The sequence below is a fragment of the Rhinopithecus bieti genome, unplaced genomic scaffold (assembly GCF_001698545.2).
Source record: "Rhinopithecus bieti isolate Rb0 unplaced genomic scaffold, ASM169854v2 scaffold_52883, whole genome shotgun sequence".
In the NCBI taxonomy this organism is placed as follows: Eukaryota; Metazoa; Chordata; class Mammalia; order Primates; family Cercopithecidae; genus Rhinopithecus; species Rhinopithecus bieti.
Window position 1 is genome coordinate 635621 of NW_016820884.1, and position 18227 is coordinate 653847.

The 18227-nt window shown below is 41.8% G+C and overlaps 1 protein-coding gene across 12 annotated transcripts in view; it reads right to left on the reverse strand.

The window, feature by feature from the left end:
* The window catches only part of AKAP13 (A-kinase anchoring protein 13), a 377174-nt gene that overhangs the window by 165322 nt on the left and 193625 nt on the right, over window positions 1-18227 (reverse strand). For all 12 annotated transcript variants that reach the window (XM_017860016.1, XM_017860015.1, XM_017860018.1 and 9 more), the window contains 3 exons: window positions 12030-12225; window positions 5826-9000; window positions 1826-1947 (listed from right to left, as the gene is read on the reverse strand). In XM_017860016.1, the coding sequence (XP_017715505.1) occupies window positions 1826-1947; window positions 5826-9000; window positions 12030-12225 (3493 nt within the window). The remainder of the gene's footprint in view (window positions 1-1825; window positions 1948-5825; window positions 9001-12029; window positions 12226-18227) is intronic.

Here is an 18227-nt window from a genome sequence, read left to right on the forward strand (position 1 = left end):
AAAATAAAATAAAATATAAAATAAAATAAAAAAGTTAATAGCTTTAAACAAAGAAAATAATCTCAAGACTTTGAAGAAAATATTTTAAAACCAAATGAATGGAAATTACCACATGACCCAGCAACTCCACGAGGTGTATAAAAACGTATGTCCACATACTTTTGTACACAAATGTACATAACAGCGTTATTCACAGTAGCCAGAAAGTGGAAACAATCCAAATACACACACACACAAAAATGTGGTATATCTATACAACAGAACGGTGTTTGCCAATAAAAAGAAATGAAATACTGATCAATGCCACAACATGGATGAAACTTGAAAATATTATGCTAAGTGAAAGAAGCCAGTCACAAAAGATCACATACTGTGTTATACCATTTATATGAAGTTCTGGAATGGGCAATTTACGTACTATCTATAGCCACTTTCACACTCTCACAGCAAATCTCTCTATGGATTCATAGAGAGCAAATGTAGATGAATGAGCTGGGGGAGGGAAGAGTGAAGGAGAGGCACACTGCTAATGGGTCTGGGGTTTCTTTTTGGAGTGACAATGTTCTGAAATTAGAGCCTCAGTGGCGATGGTTGCAGAACTCTGTAAATCTATTTAAAACCAGTGACCTATGCACTTTATTTGATTGGGTGGATTTTATGGTATGTGAATCATATCCTGAAAAAAGCTATTCTGAAAAAAAAAACCCCATATTGATTGAACCTTTTTTTCTTGTTTTTCTTTTTTTTTGAGGCGGAGTCTTGCTCTGTTGCCCAGGCTAGAATGCTATGGCACGATCTTGGCTCACTGCAACCTCTGCCTCCCAGGTTCAAACGATTCTCATGCCTCAGCCTTCCAAGTAGCTGGGATTACAGGCGCCTGTAACCACGCCCAGCTAATTTTTTTGTAATTTTAGTAGAAATGGGGTTTCACTATGTTGGTCAGGCTGGTCTTGAACTCCCAACCTGAGGTAATCCACCCGCCTCGGCCTCCCAAAGTGCTGGGATTACACGTGTGAGCCACTGCGTCTGGCCTACTGAACATTTTTTTTTCATTGCTGAAAATGATATACTTCATAATTTAGACAGTTACTATTGAGCTATAAAGTAAAAATCTCATTTTGGCTATCAGTTTTTATATAAAGAAAGAAGAGTCAGGTTTAAGAAAGGTTTATAGGCCGGGTGCCGTGACTCACACCTGTAATCCCAGCACTTTGGCAGGCTGAGGCGGGTGGATCACTTGAGGCCAGTTGGAAAATGGCCTGGCCAAAATGGCAAAACCCCATCTCCACAAACAGTACAAAAATTAGTCGGTTATGGTGGTACATGCCTGTAATTTTAGCTACTCAGGAGGTGAAGGCAGGAGAATCGCTTTCACCCAGGAGGCAGAGGTTGCAGTGAGCTGAAACTGCCACTGCACTCCAGCCTGGGTGACAAGAGCAAAACTTCATCTCAAAAAAAAAAAAAGAAAGAAAGAAAAGAAAGAAATAAAAGGTTTATAGATCCCCTTTTGTGGTAACTCCAATTTTGTGACAATTTAAGCTTACTGACAAATTTTAAAGTCTTGTGCTCATGGGGAAAATGTTTTTCAGCATAATCTGCAAGAAAACATGTAACAGCCCATTCCAAAACTTCGCTGTGTGGTATACACCATTTATGAAAGCTTAACTGCAGCAACATATACACATTTATATAACAGCACAAGAGAGAAGGGGGAAAACACTATTTTGCCCACTTACCCTCAAATAAAAGACAAGGCCATAAATAAGACATAGTAGAACAGGATAAACACATTTTGTGCTCGTATAGACTTACTGATGCCACTTACCGCCTGGGTCATTGGGCCTTGCTTCATCTTCAGTGTAGCAGCTATGCTCCCTATAGCCACTTCTTCAGAAACTGAACTTGCTCTAAAATCCACTTCATCTTCAGCTTTCACATCTGGCATTTCTGAAAGGGCAGGGAGGTTACAGAGTACATTTTTAAAAACTGATTCCTGTGCCTTACTATTTATACAACATGCTCCAGGTTTCATGTGTTTTGTTTTTGCTTTTGTGTTACAACAGAAAAGTATTCTTTTGCTGTCAGCGGCTAGTGTCATTTCTGACCCTATGCTGAGCTATTCTTTTATCACATGGTTATTGGTTTTCCCTAGCCTTTGTAGGGGCTTAGAACTAAGTGAGGATCCAATTCAATGTCTTTTTGAACATCCATTTCACCATTAACTTTTTATGACAAATCTGAGTGTAGCACCAACTTGCATACGGAAAACTAAATTCATAAGCTTCAGGGGGAACAGATTAATAGCTGAAGCTAGGTAGTCCATCTTGGCCATCATCAAAAAAGCAAGAAGGATTTGTATAAAACAAAAAGGAAAAAGCCACTGAGAATGAGACAAAGCCTCTGGGACAAGTCTGACTTTCACTAACATACAACACACTCTGACCCACCCATCACTGTAACCAGTAAGAATGAACTACTCAGCAGTTACTTCTTGTTTTTAATCCTTATTTCTTCCAAAACTGAAACCTAATCACAGACTAAGCTATCCCTTTCTTAAGAGAAACATTTCTGTGCATGTTTTCTCGAGAATTACGTAGTTGTCCTCTTACTGGCCATGCTCAACAGACCAAAAACAGTGGTGGTTTTTGTTACTTGACCACTACATGGTCAAGCAAATACAGGAAGGAAGTGATAAATGATGTCTGAGGCAAATTTAGGCTTCTGACACTTCTTTAAAGGGGACTGATGATTGAACAGTTAAAATTCACCTTAATAATCCAAATGCAAATGGAACTGTCATCTCGATTTCATGTGGAAATGTATCTGTGGTTATTAAACTAGTGATGCCTCTACTCTGGCTAGAAAAATGCTCCCCACACTAAAGATCATAGAAGTTTCTTTCACCAAAGAATAAATTATATTTTTATTCTAGGAGCACATGACATGTACGAAAGTCTACCTTAAATTTGTAAGAGTTACATTTCTATAGATGAACCTCTTTTCTTCTTTCTTTGCCCTTATAATTATATAATCTTTTCTTTTTTTGGAGACGGAGTCTCACTCTGTCACCCAGGCTGGAGTGCAGTTGTGCCATCTCAGCTCACTGCAAGTTCCACCTCCCAGGTTCACGCCATTCTCCTGCCTCAGCCTCCCGAGTAGCTGGGACTACAGGCACCCGCCGCCACACCCAGCTAATTTTGTATTTTAGTAGAGACGGGGTTTCACCTTGTTAGCCAGGATGGTCTCGATCTCCTGACCTTGTGATCCACCCATCTCGGCCTCCCAAAGTGCTGGGATTACAGGTGTGAACCATGGTGCCCAGCCAATAATTATATAATCTTACCAGCAGTTTAAAAATAGGTAAACCAGTTTCCTTGCCCAAAGAACCAAAATCTGTGTTAAATTTCATAAAATGTTATTAAAGTTAAAATCTAAGCAATCCCCTCAGAACTATCCCTTGATCAAAACATCTCTAAGTGAGTCAGAGTAATTTCTGGGGGGAAAGAGGGTTGCTTTCCTCTGGGGATGTGATTTTTGGTACCTCCTTCCTTTCCTATACCTATCAACTTTGAAAAGATGCATCTTGGCACAGCAACCAGTCACACTAGTAAACAGTGATTACTGACACTTGAGGGGTGTCAGCAGCCTCTGCAGGATTGGCGTGGCTCAGTCATGCACCACTGATTTCCTAAGCACTGGGGGCAATGCTTCTGGTAGGTCAAGGGCCACATACCCTTCTTTCAAACTGGCCCCTTCCAAATCAGCAGTTAAACCTATGTCTTCTCACTCATAAAACAGTATGATTAAATCTATGAGTAGAATGTAAACTTGCTAGAAAATACCCTTTGGCTCTGAGATCACACTCAGGTGCTTTTTCTCTAAAGCAATGTGACCAGGGATTTTCCCAATCCTGGCCATTTTCTGAAGAAAGCACCAATTTCTTCATGACTGGCTATTTTCTCTGTAGTCTGAGACCCTAAGTACTGAGTTCCTCTGTAGTTTGAGACCATGAGTATGATTCCTTTTGGTAACAGGACAAGTAACTCACCTACACAAAATTTACCAACCCCAAGCCCATATATACCACTGAAAGGTCATACATTTTTTCTCCCTTCTCAAAACCTCAACATCCTAAACATCCATCATTTCTTACCAACTTTACTATAAGTGCTAATAAAAATCAAAGTCTGAAATTCTCCCTGGTTTTTACTTTTTCTCATAGGATACTACAGACACAATCCCCACAGAGTTCACACTAGCTTGAGTTAAATTCTGACCACTGAGCCAGAAAGAGAAATAATTCTAGCCCATGTGGCCAAGGACGCAGCACCCAAATGAAAACCAGGCATCAGCTTACAGCCACTCCCATTCTTCTGAAATGCCAACCTGCCAGGGCCCCCAAAATAGACTTGTTGTGGCTTTTTTTAAAAAAGTAGAGACCTTCTCATTTAAATCCTGAGACAACAGTCAACAAATATCTATCACTAATAATCCAAAACATTAATAAAACTAAAAGCTAAAGTCATCAAAATTCTACCTGGGATTCCTTAAATCCCTCAACTGGGGAGGGAAAAGATTATAAATGGCTAATGACCACTGTATTTAAATTGCGCTTCTTCCAAAGCAACTTCTTTTGCTCCATTGATTCATTTCTCTCCATAACCCTCCCCTACACTCTTAATACATACATGTAAAGGGATTTTCAAAAATTGAAAAGAACAGCAAAAATAAACAATAAAGACAAAACAGGCTACTTCTTACCTACAAAAGCCTAGGGGCAAGCATGGAGATAGGTCTTCCGTCTACAGCTGGTAACAGGTGGTGGTATAAAAGTGTGCATCAAACTGACCTTTAAAGACTTCAGGAGTCAAGATCGTGTCCGACTCCAGTTTCAGCTTCAGCCTCAACCCCTGATAAGAAGTTTTATTCAGATAGTTTATTTCCACCGAGCAACAGCGGTTTCTCTTTGCTGTCTGGGAACATGGTTACCCACAGATGGAACAGGCTGCTGTGTGAGCAATCTGCTCAGTGCAGCTGCTTCACCAAGATAAAGCAGACACAAGGTCTGCCCTGTGACAACAGCTCAGCAGACTGGGCTTGGGCGGAAATCCTGCATCCTATCCCCTGCACTGTGCAGGGTCTTGAATTCCCAGACTGCTGCCCAAAAGCAACAGGCAATGGAACTAGAGGTCCGTTCCCCAAGCAGGAAAAGGAAGGAGTTCCCTGTCAACAACACCCCTAGCTCAAAAAAAAAATAATAAAAAAAAAAAGCACACAAAAAAACCAATGACCTAATACCACCATTCAGGGTGTTGAGATGTCAGGTTAGAACAATATTTACAGCTGTTCATGAAACCACTCTGACTAAATTTGCTCAGAATACAGACTAGGATGACAGGGGAGGAAGGGAGTTTCAGGCTTGTAAATAGAACACAGCTTTTTGGCACTGTTTTCTATGGTACCAGAGAAAAGGATTAAGCCATGTGAATAAAAACATCTGCTAAATTCCTTCATCATTTTAGAATACCTGTGATCTAGGCATTGTTTTCCAGGTTTGCAAAGTTGCAACCACTCCAGAATGACAGACAAGAGTATTTATAAGCTTAAGCAACCAAGCAGTTAAGTCTACAACACAGGAAACAAAATCTGTGCAACCCTGAGATGACGTGCCTCTCCTGATGGTGGTGACTATTAACTTGACTACCCACCCAATGAATGCAAGACTTCAAAACAACAAAGATGCCTATATTTTTACCAGGACACCACAGTAACTCTTAAGGGAATCTGCTTCTCAGACTGCTAATTTTGTATTATGTTTTGCTTACCTGCTGCTGGCTCAGGCCCTTGGACAGGTAAAATAATCTTCTCTGGCTCCTCCCTTTCAGCAAAACATCCTGCAAGGCTCCCTGTGGCTTCCTCAGGAGTACTGCCCATTGGCAGGCTCTCCCCAGGTGGGAAAGTACTCACTTTTTCTGTAAAAGCATTCTCTAGCCCTTCAGTGAGAGGACTCAGCTTAGGGCTGGACAGTGACATGTGACAGGCCTCCCTCTCAGTAAGCAGTGCTCCAGCAGCCTTGACTTGTTCGATGACAGCATTCACTATACGGCTGGCAGCCTCCTCTATCAAGTCTGCTCCCTTAGGCAGAGGTGTGGCCTGGGCAGAGACCATGCAAGGTAGAGAGGGAGTGCTCCTTTCCCCGCCTGAGGGCGAGGCTCGCATGACTTCCCTCGCGCCAGCTGGGGCCTCATCATCATGGGATGAGAGCCCCATGTCTGTGGGGAGCTCCTTGGCAGCAGGCTGCAGTAGGACAGGATGTGCTTCAGTGTCTATTTGGGCTTCCTCAGCATCGCCCATGGTACAGCTGTGGTCTGCTCCCTCCAGCTTCCCTTTCTCCCAATCAGGAGGTACCATCTCTGGGGTTCCAGCTCCCTGTGGGTCAGTCACAGCTTTGTCCTGTAAAGCTACTGGCAAACCCAGGATGACATTCTTCTCTTGGTTCAACAAGACATCTGGAATCAAGATGTCTTGGGTGTTGTGTGATACATTGTTTCTTCTGGGAACAGCCATCCCTTGTAGAGCATTAACCCGCGTAACATCCACCGTAACATCTCCACTCACCTTACAGGTACTAGTTTTTCCCTGGGATTGGGTGTTCTTCACTCCAACATCCAGAGGAGAAGGTTGACTGCAATTAAGAGCCTCAGACCCATCAGACCCATCTGGCAACAGACATGGCAACAAAGCGGAGCTGTTGTGCTCTGTACCCAAGGCTTCCTGCCTTGAGTCTGTGGCCAGACTTGCTCCTGGTGGCACCAGGCTCTGGGTAGCCCCACCTTGAGTCAGCAGTGAGACTTGTGGTGCCACTTCCTTGTTATGTTCAGTTTCTGCCTTAAGACAGGCAGAGGGTGCACCCGGTGAATTACTTAGCTGAAGTGCTTTGTCCTTGGCACCATCAGCTGAGACCGATTTTTCATGAAATTGTAGAGTCTCTTGTCTGGGAGGTGGTGTTCTCTGCTCTTCCTGCAAAATTCCTGAAGAAAGAGCATTTTCCTTAATGGAGGAACAGGTCACTGCTATATCCTTATCTTGTTCCTGAGTTGCAGAGCTTTCTGAAACCACCAGAAGTTTTCCCTCTTCTGTCAAAACTGAATCTAAAGCCAAAGTGGCCTTACCCATACTTTGTAGGGAAGAGTCAGTGTCTCCCTTGATATTCAGAGCTTCTGGGATTGCTGGAGGGGCGGGACCCTCACGCTCTCCACCAAGTCCTGTGAGACTGGTATTCCCCATCCCACGCTGAAGCTCTGCAGCAGTGGAGGACGTGGACAGGTCTGCTGCCCTATCTTCTAGTGGCTGTGTATTAGGCTCATTCGAATCTCCGTCTGGGCCATCTCTACAATCTGTAGCCGTATGTAGTTCAGGAGTTGCTGTTCCCTTTTCTTTCTGGGAGGGGACAAAAGAAAGTGCGTCATCCTTGGTTACTGATTCACTGCCTGGATTGTTTGCCAGAGAGAAAGTACTGTCTGATATTACTGCCTGGTCTGGCACCAGTTCTTTCTCCATTTTAGGGACAACTGGATGTGGATGTGAAACCACCTCAAGCTTATTTGTTAAAGGTTTATCTAGTTTCACATCTTTTCGTTGGCCTTTGTTATCCACCACTTTGAAAGGACAAAAATCCACACGTTCCCGGGTATCCCTTACAGGGTCAGAGGTGACTGTATTAGCCTGTGGGTCTTCACAGTGGGTGGCATTGGGTGGATCTTGTGAGCTGGGTTGCCTTGGTGTGGTGCTTTCGGGCTGGCTAACTATGTTATCACACCGTTTTGCAACCAAGTCGCCACTAGAAGTCACTGTGTTCTGTTGACATGCAGAGTCTGCACAAAGTTTATCGTCTCCAGTTGTAGAACAAATGGGTGAGGATTTGCCCTTTTGGCTTTGAGCATGAGATGAATTTGTTTCTGAATTCTGGTGTGGCATTACATCTTCTTCTAGCCCAAGAAGGGCTAAATCTGAGGGCGACATTGCCTCACCTATGACTGCTGCTAAGAGAGTATAAGGTTCTAATCTATCTGAAATCTTGTCTTTTGTAGCAGCTGGAATCACCACAGAACTCTGATCTACTGGAGCATCAGCACTCTCCTCACGACTTTGTGAAGTTTCTGTTTCTGTTGTTTTTTCAATGGAGGTTTCTTCATTACTAAATGCAAGTGAAGACTCAGCAGGTTTGTCACCATCCAGGGAACTAGCGGCAGGGGCACAGTTTGGAACACTAACTTTATCCACAGGCTTACTTATGACGTGCACGTCAGAGGCTCCAGCTGTGCCAATATCAGAGTTCTCAAATCTTTCCTTTGTACTTTCCCCTACTTCAAGCACATTCTTTTGAACAGTGGCATCTGGATTCATGAGCCCATGTTCCATTTCCCCTGCAGTCTCTGGGGTACTGACATTTGTTGTTGAAATGCCTCCCAGTTCACCTCCAGAGGAATACTGGGCTGTGCCTGGCTCCATGACCAAGTCTCTCTGCAGCACAGCATCTCCACTGCTCAGGGAGTCCTGGTCTGTGGGCATTCTAGATTTTGTTCCAGTTTCTTCACTTCTGTTTCCACAGGACAAAACGCATTCCGTGCCCTTTACTCCACAATCAGGCAACCTCTGAAGGCAGCTGTCTTGATCAGATACAGTTCCAGAGTCCACAATAGGTGCTGGCTCCACCTCTTCCCCTTTTCTTTCCACACCTTTATTTTTCTTCCTACAGGAATGGTCTGTATTCTCCTCCTCAACTATGCTTGACAAATCACAGGGACTTTCAGTCTGTGCAATAGGGCTCCCTGGGCAGCACTGAGTGCTCTCGCTCTCTTCAGAAGAAGAAAGTCGCTGAGGGTCCGTGGGCTCTGGTGCACAGGGAAGAAACTGGCCATCTGTCTCTGGGGCACTGGAAGGATCCTGTGCCATCACTATTAAGGGCACAAGATTGTCCATCTGCTTGAGGTTTGTTTTCTAGGAGGAAATGAAATACACTTTTAAAAAACTGCTCGTAGGAGAACATGTCACTGACACCTCTGAGCAAAAATCCTGTTGTACAGAACTCACTTCCATTCTGGCCCTTCTAAGGTCACATGATAAGCTAATCTAAAATAATACAAATAACTTTCCTCTTATTTCTGATACTACTTTCCTCTCATATCTGCCTATACACTGAGATGTTCAAAATGGATTAGGATATATGAAATATCTATTTTCTAAATTTTGAACTTATTTTAGGAAGTAGATTAAAATTGAGTCTCAAAAACCTTATTTTTAAAAAGCTCAGTGAATATCTTCAAATGAGTCGCTAACATTAAGGTGGGATCCCTCATTCTGAGGCCAGGCTGGAGTGCAGTGGTGTGATCATAGTTTACTGTAGCGTTGAACTCCTGGACTCAAGTGACCCTGTGCCTCAGCCTCTTGAGTAGCTAGGACTACAGGTGTGCACCACTGCACTTGGCTAATTGTTTTATTTTTTGTAGAGATGGTGTCTCACTATGTTGCCCAGGCTGTTCTCCAACTCCTGAGCCTACAGGATCCTCCTACCTTGGCCTCCCAAAGTGCTGGGATTATAGAGCGTGAGTCACTGTGTCCCACCTGTAATTTTCATTGTCTTCAGTGGGGCAGAGCCTATTTCCGCCCTGCCTCATATATACAAATAAAAACAAATCCTAGCTCTTTTCTATTACAAGGTGCAGCCAATGCTCCTGTGCCGTAAATATTTACTGAGGAGTTCAGTGTCCTTTAATCCCCAAAATATGTTCCAACCAATCTAACTTAACCATTGAGTTATGGGGTCATAATTTCAGGAACAGTGGCATGGCAGATATTCTTTTACCTTTTGATAAAACCAGAACATACTAAATATAAAATAAATGAGAACATATACCTATATACTGTCAGAGTATGTTATAGATACTATATGTAATCTCAAAAATGGATTTTGCAACTTTAAAGTATTTTAAAAATATAAACAGATACAACCAACAGCATGGGAATGATTAAGAAAATCATGGTTCATAAAACTGATGGAAGAAATACCACCCATTATTAACTATGAGGACCATATTGCAATTAGAAAAAAATTATTAATCTAAGTTTATAAACATGCAAAAATCCCATGTGCATGCAGCAAGGTTTAGGAAAACGGAGAAAACAAATACAGGTGATCTTTAGTGAATTTACCTTCATATCAAAATTTCAAAATTCTTACAAAATACTATTTTCTCAACCCCTAAAATCTATTTTTCCAAACATCTGGTTTGCTTGCCACTCACTACTTGATCTACTGCAATAATACGCATATCTACTGCCATCCATCCTCTCATTCATCTACTCATTCAGTGAATATATTGGGCACTTACAGGATTCCATCATCAGACCATTCCTATCTACCTGCTGAGTCTACTGTAAAAGTTTATACATACAAGTATAAAATGTGTCATGCTTGTCAAAGTCTTTCTATTAGAGTGTACAAGTAAAATGGACTTTCACTAAAAGCTTCTGTGTTAGGTTCCTTAAGAGTATTCAAAATTGGCTTATTTCCAATCCTGCTGAGAGTACGACAGTGTCCTAAAAATCAGGAAATGAAGTCATTAAATTTAATAAACAGTAAACATTATAAAACAGAAATCTGGAGAAACAGTAGTGTTGCCTGAAGAAAGTAACACATGTATGTTCCCACAGTTTTAATTTCTCGTATTTGGCTGCCAACCATTCCCATATCTTGGCAGGCAGCTTTGGTACCTGCAAAACTGTATTTTCAAGTGGACCATTCACCTAGTAAAAAGAGCTCTAAGGAAAAATCTGATTGCCCAGAAGTCCACTCAGAGGAAAATGAAATGTCACCTGCTCTGAAACAAACACAATTCTAAAACACAAAAGTGGGAGCATCACATAATCTTATGGAATTTCTTGGCTTGCTGGTCTCAAATAATGCATGCTCCCAAAGAAGCCTCTGGCATTGAGCTGACCTTAAATGAAATTATTGTCAAGTGGTTTCCAAATCAAATCAGCTCTGAAATAAACTAGGTGGAAAAATTACCTAAACATAGCCTTTCAGATGTTATGGCCAAGAGAGATGTACACGTATGACGTTTATATTATTCGTAATAAATGCTAACAGGTAGTCCGTAATGTTTTTATGTCTGGCAACAACTTTATCTTGAAGACTTGAGTGGATTATAAAATCTTTTCCTTTTTTTAGTGATCTTTGTATCATGCAACTATTGATTTAAATATAGTAATACTATATTCAAATGGTACATATCATCGTTCACTAAAATAGTTATAAAAATACTCCTGATTAAATTTGGTTCTTGTTCTTTGGCAACAATCTCAGAAACTGTTTTGCTTCTTTCATTTTGTAAAGTTAAGCCAAACACAGACAAATATCCTTTCATGCCAGGATAATTTAATTCTAGTTGTTGCATATTTCTGTACCTGAAATGTGTGTCTTTCATTATTCCCAAAACCAATGAAAAAAACCTCTCAGTCCCCTTACTGCTACAACCTTAATGCTAGCTCTGATCTGTAAGTGGTAACATTTAATACTGCTAACACTGCTTTACAGCTCTCACAATCTTTGGGGAAAGTCTTTCTTTTTCTGTTTTTGAGACAAGGTCTTGCTCTGTCACCCAGACAGGAGTGCAGTGGTGTCATCTCAGCTCACTGCAGCCTCTGCCTCCTAGGCTCACTCGATCTGCCTGCCTCAGACCCCCGAGTAGCTGGGACTATAGGCATACACTACCATGCCCAGCTAATTTCTGTAGAGCCAGAGTTTCTCCATGTTGCCCAGGCTAGTCTCAAACTTCTGAGCTCAACTGATCCACCTGCGTCGGCCTTCCAAAGTGCTGGATTACAGGCATGCGCCACTGTGCCTGGCCAGGAAAGTATTTTTATGTTCTAATTATATCAAGGTTCACTGAAGGAGGGCGGGGACACACATACAAAACACACACATGCACATGCACACACTTAAAAATAAAAGCTTTCTGACTTACCATTAGTTGCTGCTGGATGTTCATAAGTCTAAAAATGTGTCCAGTGCAACTGTCTCCAGGAAATGGGTGTTCAGGTGATTCAGACTCAGAGGTTAATGTATAGATGTCCAACTCTCGATGATGCCTCACAGAACAGTCTCCACACGGTATTTCATAGGATAAACTGCTCCAGGAGTCGGGTTCTCCAGCATTCTCCCTACACGCAAGCAATCTCTGGTTAATGTATATATATTCTGCCTCCCAGACATAGGCTTGACCTTCTAGGTCTTACTTCATATTTCTAACCTGATTGTTCTGTGAGGTTCAGCAGCAAAAATTAGTATATATACCTCCCAAATGATTCAGGCATATAACTAATAGCTCCATCCTCCTCACAAGAGACCACAAACGGGTTAAATGAAAACTGCAGGACTCCTAGCCCTAACAAAGTTCTTTAGATCAAGATAAAGAGATGTCTGAGATTTAATAATAGTTAATACTATGCTAACAACCAAGTAATGAGGAAGTGCCAGGAAGATGGTTTTAGCATGATTTTCAACAAAATCAAGGCTTATTAAGAGGTGTTCCGTTGATGGGTGCAGCACACCAACATGGCACAAGTATACATATGTAACAAACCTGCACGTTCTGCACATGTACCCTAGAACTTAAAGTACAATAAAAAATAAATAAATAAATAAATAAAAGAGGTGTTCTTAAAATAAATTAGACCATATGCTAACTACAGTCGATGATAATGGGAAGAGAAGAACCACTCACTCCAACCCTTATAAGGGCACTCCAACTTTTCTAACAATAGGTGCAGAAAACACCCTCAAGATTATTGAAGTCAATTACACAAAGAAAAACTGTTAAGATGACATATTGTTCAACACTTGTCAATATAATTATCATATCTTATTTGGAATAAAGCACTTGGTTCCAAGAACTTAAACTTTGTAAAATTTAAAAAACAAGCAAGTTTGCTCAACTCATATCATTATAAACATATATAACAACTTTCCACCATGATATGCCAACTGATTTGAACGAGGCAAGTGGGTTTCTCCTCTAAAGGCTACAGCACCTCCGATTCCACTCTTGCTTCCAGAAGGCATACCCATGCCCGTAATGCCTGCTGTGATACAATACATAATCTGTGCTGTTTTTACAGCAGATGAAAGAATCTTGGGGCATACAATCAACAGGGATGAGGCACACAACGATACCCCACACAATCTCATATTACTTAACTACTGTATCTGAGCATGCATTTCAAGTGTTAAGCACCCTCTTCTACATTCAGCACAAATGTAAATGTCTGAAGCCCTAACTGTGGGTGTCACTATTCTTTCTCATTAGCTTGATACACAGTACGCTATACAGAGTTAGAGATTTCTGGGGACAAAATTTTATTTCCCAGCTATATGATGCTAGACAAATTTCTTAACTTTTCGGAGCCTTAATTTCATAATATGCAAACACAGATATTATAATCTAAGCATTGTTTTGAGAATTAGAGAAAATGTGCATTAAAAAACTACATCTATGGTGTTTGGCACAGAGAAGTCACACACGGATACTGCCTATTCTTCCTCCTCCAACTCTTTCATTCGTTTAAAAATAATTCCTAGTAAGCCTTCCCTTTTAAAAGTAGAAAACATTTCTACTTTTTTCTATTTTCTACTTTTATCAGAAAATCCTGTTTTCTCTGAAAGCTTTAAACATAATGAAAACACTCCTCAAACAGCATTCTGATGAGGTTCCTAGCAGCTCAAAGATCAGACACTATAATAGATGATGCTTTCCATCAACCCTTTCCTCCTTATCTGAAATGTTATTTTTCCTTTCCTTACAACATTAACACCTTTGAACATCCCATATCACATCATATTTTATTTATTTTTAAGATGGAGTCCTGCTCTGTCGACCAGGTTGGAATGCAGTGATGTGATCTTGGCTCACTGCAACCTCTAACTCCCAGGTTCATGCAATTCTCCTGCCTCAGCCTCCTGAGAAGATGGAATTACAGGCACGTCCCACCACGCCCAGCAAATTTTTTTTGTATTTTTAGTAGAGGGGTTTTGTCACATTGGCCAGGCTGGTCTTGAACTGCTGACCTCAGGTGATCCACCTACCTTGGCCTCCCAACCTATATCACAGTTATTATAATCTCACCAAAGCAAACAACAGATTGGTAAAGTATCCCTGAGATTCTGGGAGGAAGGTTATATTTGAGATCATTACCATGTTTTGAAATTAAATTACCATGTTTTGAAACTAAAGATGTAAGAAATTACAGACATGCTATCTAGCCACTGAAAAACATGAGAAAGATTACTTCAACTGTCTCTCCAGAGTTTTTTCTACTAAGTCACACCTGTCTGTCATTAACAGTTCACCTGAGACTAATTGGAATTTTAAAGCTAAAAATATGCTACAGTGGCAGCCATAAAAAAGGATGCGTTCATGTCCTTTGCAGAGAAATGGATGAAGCTGGAAACCATCACTCTCAGCAAACTAACACAGGAACAGAAAACCAAACACCACATGTTCTCACTCATAAGTGGGAGTTGACCAATGAGAACACATGGACACAGGGAGGGGAACATCACACACCCGGGCCTGTCGGAGGGTCAGGGGCTAGGGAAGGGAGAGCATTAGGAGAAACACCTAACATAGATCACGGGTTGATGGGTGCAGCAAACCACCATGGCACGTGTATACCTATGTAACAAGCCTGCACGTTCTGCCCATGTATCCCAGAACTTAAAGCATAATAATAATATTTTAAAAACTTAAAAAAAAAATATGCTACAGTGGAAAACCTATAAAGCAATGGAAAATCATGTACTGGCTGAGGGTAATGACAATTAAGTGTACTCCAAAAAACTACAATTACAATTTCCATGCCCAAGAGCTCCCCAAAAGCAGCTTAAAATAAGAATGGCATATGCTATACTAGATGTTTTACATATTTTACTAAGCTGCTATACTCTGAGTAAAATGACCTCAAATAGAAAAGCACTTGTAAAATACTCTCGACGGTTCAAATAAATGACCCAAGAAGTCAAACAGCAGGGAGAAAACTTCTATATCAATTCAGCCTTCAAGCCTACACTGACATAGTCACTAACATGCCTTACTGTGTGGCAGACATTAGTGGCATATCTGCTTAATCAAATTATCACATACAGCCATATTCCAACAAAAAAGATCTCTAAAAACAAAAACAGCTTTATATACCACCACTGAGCATGACCCAAATATAACAAGATTAGAGGGCACTGTTTGCCAAGGCAGGGGCGATTAAAAAGTGATACAGTCCATTCTCTGCGAAATGGAGTATTCTACCAACCTTACTACTATTAATTCTCAAATTGTTCCATTTATAATATCTAAATCTTAGAAAATCCCTTTCTCTAACCACAGCCTACTTACCTTCTACCTCTCCCACTCTCACCTTCCACAGGAATGCGCTTTTGTTGTCACAACTGCCTTCAGATACTAACCTTTCAATCTCCCAATTCATGCCCCTGGGGACTTCTGTTGCTTCCTCATCCCTCTAGATACTAAAGATCAGTCATTGCAATTATTTTTTCACTGACTTCCATGAATATCTGTTGCTACTGACACTCTTCCAAACTCATTTCACCTCCAGGTCTGGCTAAGTCCCATCATCCATTCATTTAGCAAGTATGTATGTGCCAGGCACTATTTAAGGTGCTGGTGACACAAACCAAAATCCCTGTTCTGTTGAACAAGGGGGACAACAGCAATCAAGATGAATAAGTAAAACACCCAGAAGATAGCAAGTGCTATGGAGATTAAAGCAGGATTGAAGGTTGCGATTTTAAATGTGGTGTATCAAAGGAGGCCTCATTAATGTGACATTTCAGAAAATACATTTCATGCTCTGTGTTACCACTGTATAAAACCTTTACTGGGTCCACCAGTAAAATCTGGCAAAACTCTATGCATAAGAATGTTTACTGCAACTTTTGGCATAACTTCATTAAAAACTGGAAGCAACCTAACCAGTCAGTTACTGGAGGGGAACATCACACACCCGGGCCTGTCGAAGGGTCAGGGGCTAGGGAAGGGAGAGCATTAGGAGAAACACCTAACATAGTGTTTCAATTGGTAAATTGAAGAAGAGATCTATAGACTATTATGTAGCCATTAAAAATAACTGAAATAACCAGTCAGTTACTGCAGTGCTAATTGTTAATTAAAGAACAGATCTATAGGCTATTACGTAGCCATTAAAAATAACTGAAATAAAATTTCAATAACATTGAAATCTACAAAGTTCTGTGAAATAGCAAAATAAAAAGTAAAAAAATGTACATAAGTCTCGGCCGTAAAACACACAAATATAAAAAGCATCAGGGTGGTTGAGATGTATATTTTACTAATATTTTTAATAATTGCTTCAAAAGTCCCACTCAGCCAGGCCTCATTGCTGCTCAGTAATCCTTTTACTCACCTGTATACTAATCTTCCCCCCGCTGGGACTGTTTAAAGTTTATATAATTTCATCTAATGCCAAACATTAACTTTGCCTACCTCATTCTCAAAAGACCTTTTCTCCTTTCTTAGTGATAAGCCTGAGACCATCTAATGTAAACCAAAACAACCATCATTACAAAAAAACACAAACCACACACACAATGCATTTCCCCATCCTCTCCAACTTCAGGATACCCACCTTCCAGACAAAAGTTTTGCTCTGTTTCCTCCTGCCCTCCTTGGGTCCCTGCTTCAGTAAATCATCCCCTGGCTGCCTACGGTTTTCCACCCACTTCTGGACTAGTTCCTTCCCAACTCCAGCAGTAGCAATTCTTATTCAACCCTGTCCATCAGTTCTCACCCAAGGAATATGGCCCCCAGGGAACATTTGACAATATCTGGAGACATCTTTGGTTGTCACAACTCAGTAGGAGTTGTAGGGGTGGGTCCTACAATGCACAGGACTGCTCCCTACAACAAAGAATTATCAGGTCCAAACTCGGTAGTGCTAGAGTCGATGAACCCTGCTGAACCCAATGAACCATGTTCTGTCTTCCTCTTCCTCTTTCCTTCAAAAGAGGTAGACCTCCTTTCCAGTCATTTCAACTTTTTTTTTTTTTTTTTTTTTTTTGAGACGGAGTCTCGCTCTGTGGCCCAGGCTGGAGTGCAGTGGCCGGATCTCAGCTCACTGCAAGCTCCGCCTCCTGGGTTTACGCCATTCTCCTGCCTCAGCCTCCGGAGTAGCTGGGACTACAGGCGCCCGCCACCTCGCCCGGCTAGTTTTTTGTATTTTTTAGTAGAGACGGGGTTTCACCGCGTTAGCCAGGATGGTCTCAATCTCCTGACCTCGTGATCCGCCCGTCTCGGCCTCCCAAAGTGCTGGGATTACAGGCTTGAGCCACCGCGCCCGGGCTCATTTCAACATTTTAAGGCTTTGTGATCTGGTTCCTACTCACTTTGGTTTTTATTTTTTGAGATGGAGTCTCATTCTGTCATCCAGGCTGAAGTGTAATGGTGCGATCCTGGCTCTCCACAACCTCTGTCTCCCGGGTTCAAGAGATTCTCCTGCCTCAGCCTCCCGAGTAGCTGGGATTACAGGGTATGCACCACCACACTTGGCTAATGTTTGTATTTTTAGTAGAGACGGGGTTTCGCCATGTTGGCCAGGCTGGTCTTGAACTCCTGACCTCAGGTGATCCATCCTCCTCTACCTCCTAAAGTTCTGGAATTACAAGAATCGGCCACCACACTCGGCCTCCTACTTATGCTGAACACTACTAAAACTTTGTGACAGGTTTCCAGTGATGAGTAAATCTCAAAACCCAGTGGCCTTTCTTTATCCCTGTCAACCCTGAGTTTTGCAGAATTTAAAAATGTTGACCTGGCTGGGTGTGGTGGCTCAAAGTTGTAATCCCAGCACTTTGGAAGGCCGAGGCAGGCAGATCACCTGAGGTCAGGAGATTGAGACCATCCTAGCTAACACTGTGAAACCCCGTCTCTACCAAAAAAATATAAAAAGGCCGGGCGCGGTGGCTCAAGCCTGTAATCCCAGCACTTTGGGAGGCCGAGACGGGCGGATCACGAGGTCAGGAGATCAAGTTCATCCTCGCTAGCGCGGTCACCCCCCGTCCCTCCTAAAAAATGCAACAAACTAGCCGGGCGAGGTGACGGGCGCCTGTAGTCCCAGCTACTACGGAGGCTGAGGCA